We start from the raw sequence: 3,101 nt of genomic DNA on the forward strand, positions 1-3,101 counted from the left end.
GCATCCATTCACAGAAAGAACTACACCGGGTTTAGATCACTGGAGAGCACGAACGGGGTCATCTTACTTGATGCCAAGATCAATGTGCTCCTGGGTACCAAGCTCTACAACTCGCATGGCTTGCAGAGTGCGAGGTGCTTCGAGGGTGAATCTATTAACTCGAAAAGGAAACAGCAATATTTCAGTAGAACCACATGATTCACCCGTTACTGTGCAGTTGTGCCGACACCAACATAGGCAACATCATTATATAAAAGAAAAACATAGAAAACATCCATACATGCTACAATAGCACAGATTGCAAATAAACCAGTGAAGCGCCCGAAAACATCACGGCAAATAAGTTGGAGTACTAAATATATAGGGTCCATGAAATAAAGTTCAAGTCAGCTTCACCTGACCCTGACAACCACAGATACCGAAGTTCAGGAGTTACAACAGGTTCTGATAAACGGCAAGGATAGATCACCAGGCTGCTTGACTCAGTTCCAAATGGTGGAGCCATAGTGCATTTGCTCACAACTAAAAGTCTAGGGTAGCTGGTATTCAGAAGATTACTGGACCAAAAGCTAGAGCTAGTTAACCTAAGCATGGTTAATCATCCTGCTCCACCTGTACGTTCTGCAGCTTCGAATCCAGCCCGTCCTCATCGTCATCATCCTTGGCATCTTCATCATCCTCCTCATCATCATCGTCATCAGGATCCCCCTCAGGATCGTTCTCATCTAGTGAGCCCAGAACATCCAGCGAATTCTTACCAGCCTTCAAAATATCTTTCACCTCATCAATCCCTTCATCGGAGATGAAATTACCATTGATGTTCAGTTGCACAAAACCAGGTTTATTTGCAACTGCCCGTGCAAAGCAGCGTGCTCCAGCCCTCTGAAACATGTTTGTGCTTACATCAAGTTCCTTCAGATGTGCATGGCCATCTTCCAAAGATTTTGCAATAATCACAGCACCGGCATCCTTGAGTTCATTCTCAGCCAAGGTCAGCTTCTTGAGTGACTGCATGGCTGTTAGGAATTCTGCTAAAGCTGGGGCTGCTTTGGCATTTATTTCGTTTCCAGCCATTTCAAGGACTTCCAACTGAGGTGCTAACTGTTTGAGGGCATTGACAATTGCTACTGTACCCTTATTCTCAAGATTGAGGTCACTGAGGTAAAGCTCAACGAGATCAGGAAGCTTTGGAAGGGTTTTGCTGAGAGCAATCCCTGCATCAACACCGAACAAGTTATCCCTAAGATCCAGTTTCTTCAGATGTGTACATGTCCCCAATGCCTCGGACAACGCAACACCACCATCAGATCCTATCCTTGTTGCTGAGCACCTGAAACTCTCCAGATTTGGAGACCGCTTAACCATTTCAGCAACATACACAGCACCTTCATCTCCAGTCATGTTGTTGTGGAAGTGAAGAACCTTAAGCTTCTCAGTTGAAGGAATAAGCTCAGAAAGAGCTTTTGCAGCATCTTCTGATATGCCATCGTTCATGACATAGAGTTCCTCCAGATTTTCCTGTGACTTCAGGAGCTCACTGAATGCCCTGACACCCTTCTCACCTAGTGCGTTGTCGGATATGTTTAGATATCTCAGTACAGAGCCCTCTAGTGCTTTGGAGAATATGCGCATCACATCAAGAGCTTCGTCCTCTGGCCTTCCTGCAACAAAATCGGATATATCTACCTCTGTAAGCTGATTCTTAACTGACTCGAGAATAGGTCCAGCAACATTAGCAGCATCAATACCAAAGCTCCTGTTGCTAAAGCAAATCCTTTTATATGAGTTTCCTGGTTTGGTAAGTGGACTCAGCAGTTCCTTTGCTTCATCTGCCTCGATAAAGGCACGCTTGCCACCAGATATATCTAATACAGTATCACCAGGCCCAAGAGGTGCATCAGCTACTGGTGCTTCTAATTCTGCAGTGATCCTTGGGCCTTTCTTAAGAACTTCCAACATCATCTTGCTAGTTTCTTTAGCATACAGCTGGACAGCAGAACTCCCATCACCATCAGGTTCTTTCTTGAAATGCTCATCTGCAGATGCAAAGCACAGTTGTTCAATCCTTTTAGCATTCTCATGAGCCTCTTCCTTGCCCAAAAGTCCATACTTGCGGGAAAATATGGACTCAGTGGACAGGTTCTTGGTCATCCTCTCTACAAGCATGAGGCGTGTGCTTTCACTTGGTGGCCACAGCTTGATGGAGAATGTCCTGGGTTGGAAGTCTTGTGCTGCTGAATCCATGTGAAAAGCTTCAAAATTGACACGGCACCCTAATAGTACAGAATGAATTATTAGCTTTTCTGAGACAAGATATCATAGTAGCCAAAAGAGCAATATATCAACTACAGTATGCACTAAATGAAGAGAAGAGTCTCCTGGACTCCTGGAGGAACCAAACTTCAGTACAGTCGTGAAAAAACACATAAAACTAAGCATGGTTAATTGACCAAAATCTACATTAAAGTACCGACATCAATTGATTAAATAAAGACATAGGCCGACAAACAATTCATTCAAGTGGTTTGCTTACAATCTTGCATGTACGAGACTAACAAATCATTTACACGTGAGAATAGCATGAAGAGCTTCGCGAGTTCCATCAAAAGAAAAATAAAGCTCTATCAGCGTTGTACGAGAAAAATAAAATTCGCAGAAAAAACAGGAAATTGATCAAAGTTACATTGGACAAGGATCAATGAGCTCCTGAATGTTGCAGTGAATCGGATCTTGAGCAAAAAAAGCTGCAGTAAATCACAGGGAAGGAAAAGATCTTGCAAACGCAGGGGCGGACCTAGCATAGGACATGGGTGTACACATGTACACCCGATATTTTTTGCAAACGAAATCGAAATTTGTAGGTAATGTATTGTAACTGGATTCAGATCCGAATACAAATAGTTTTGGGGTTTGGGGTGCTCCGTCTCGCACAGCAGAAGAAAAGAGAAGGGGCGGGCATACCTGGTTGATGCTCTTCGCCGGCAAAGGGCTGGGCGAAGACGTTACAAATGGCGCCGCCGCTCGCCCAGTCGTCGCCGCCAGGGAAGGAAGAGCAAGGGAGGCGAGAGTCCGAGGGAAGGGGAAGGTTTAAGAAACAGGGG

General features: G+C 44.6%; 1 protein-coding gene across 1 annotated transcript; it reads right to left on the bottom strand.

Moving 5' to 3' along the window:
• Positions 1 to 234: 234 nt before the first annotated feature.
• Positions 235 to 3,101, bottom strand: LOC112893737 (RAN GTPase-activating protein 2-like). The gene is made up of 2 exons (XM_025961203.1): positions 2,962 to 3,101; positions 235 to 2,273 (listed from the first exon to the last, which is right to left on the bottom strand). The coding sequence occupies exon 2, from the start codon at positions 2,242 to 2,244 to the stop codon at positions 595 to 597; it is 1,650 nt and encodes a 549-aa protein (XP_025816988.1). The 5' UTR covers positions 2,245 to 2,273; positions 2,962 to 3,101; the 3' UTR covers positions 235 to 594.

Source organism: Panicum hallii, chromosome 5, assembly GCF_002211085.1.
Source record: "Panicum hallii strain FIL2 chromosome 5, PHallii_v3.1, whole genome shotgun sequence".
NCBI lineage: Eukaryota > Viridiplantae > Streptophyta > Magnoliopsida > Poales > Poaceae > Panicum > Panicum hallii.